The following is an 853-nucleotide window of genomic DNA, read 5'->3' on the forward strand; positions in this document are numbered from 1 at the left end:
GTATCGCCCCCTTTTTATTTCTATTTAGTTTAATTAAAACCAATAAATTAACCACTACATACAACTTTTATTTACAACGAAACTAACATTATTTTTTTGGAGGAATCCAGGCCTCAATTTTTGGCGTAGTTGTTGAGTAGGGCATGTACTGACCTGGAGTCCCCGACGGGTTTTCTACATGATCCAACATCCACTTGTACTTTGGCCTAAAAGGCTCTTGATCTGGGGGTAGATCAGTTTTATAATGCAACCAACCATACCATTCTGCTGGAACTTGACTACCATCATAGTCTAAGTCTATAAATCACAATAAATTAAACCTGTGAACACAAAATATACACGATCGGACTTACAATATTGGGGCGCATACTCCACCCAGCGGTTACGCCCATAGAAAAATCGTTTATTTTGATAGTACTTATTACCGTATTTATCTGTTCCGACTAACGTACCCAGTTTAAGTTCATCCATTCTAAAATGATCAAAGAAAATAATAAACACAAAGTGAGGTTATGTTACATAACCACCACTACCTGTATAATTTATACAGAGAAGCCCTGAGACCTCCATTCTCTTTAATGATGTTTAAAACAGAAAAAACTTTATCGATCCCGAGGTACCTGGCCATTTGTGCCCCCTTTTCTTACTTAGGTTGCACAAACGTCAACAATGTCAACAAGTTTTGACCAATACCAACATAAGTACTTTCACCCTTAAAATCACAAAATATTACAAATAAAAAGTCATTTTTTAGTTTACGTAAACCAGAGAAACGTAGTTCTACTTTTCCTCTAAATATCTATCTACAAAAAAGCGAACAAATTTGTGCAGCGATTTTTCATTCTGGAGACTT

At 35.8% G+C, this 853-nt stretch overlaps 1 protein-coding gene across 1 annotated transcript; it reads right to left on the reverse strand.

Moving 5' to 3' along the window:
- Nucleotides 1-47: 47 nt before the first annotated feature.
- LOC135140051 (probable NADH dehydrogenase [ubiquinone] 1 alpha subcomplex subunit 12) lies at nt 48-698 on the reverse strand. The gene is made up of 3 exons (XM_064070444.1): nt 534-698; nt 354-472; nt 48-297 (listed from the first exon to the last, which is right to left on the reverse strand). The coding sequence occupies exons 1-3, from the start codon at nt 626-628 to the stop codon at nt 89-91; spliced, it is 423 nt and encodes a 140-aa protein (XP_063926514.1). The 5' UTR covers nt 629-698; the 3' UTR covers nt 48-88.
- Between the last annotated feature and the right edge of the window lie 155 nt (nt 699-853).

The sequence above is a fragment of the Zophobas morio genome, unplaced genomic scaffold (genome assembly GCF_036711695.1).
Source record: "Zophobas morio isolate AGI-343-1 ecotype UQ-CSIRO unplaced genomic scaffold, CSIRO_AGI_Zmor_V1 ptg000038l, whole genome shotgun sequence".
NCBI lineage: Eukaryota > Metazoa > Arthropoda > Insecta > Coleoptera > Tenebrionidae > Zophobas > Zophobas morio.

Bases quoted from the DNA above. Each gene is read 5' to 3' on its own strand.
- LOC135140051 (XM_064070444.1), bottom strand. From the start codon at position 628: ATGGCCAGGTACCTCGGGATCGATAAAGTTTTTTCTGTTTTAAACATC. The intron at 473-533 runs GTAGTGGTGGTT...TGATCATTTTAG, and splicing joins TCTCTGTATAAATTATACAG to AATGGATGAACTTAAACTGG. The intron at 298-353 runs GTAAGTCCGATC...TGTGATTTATAG, and splicing joins GGAGTATGCGCCCCAATATT to ACTTAGACTATGATGGTAGT.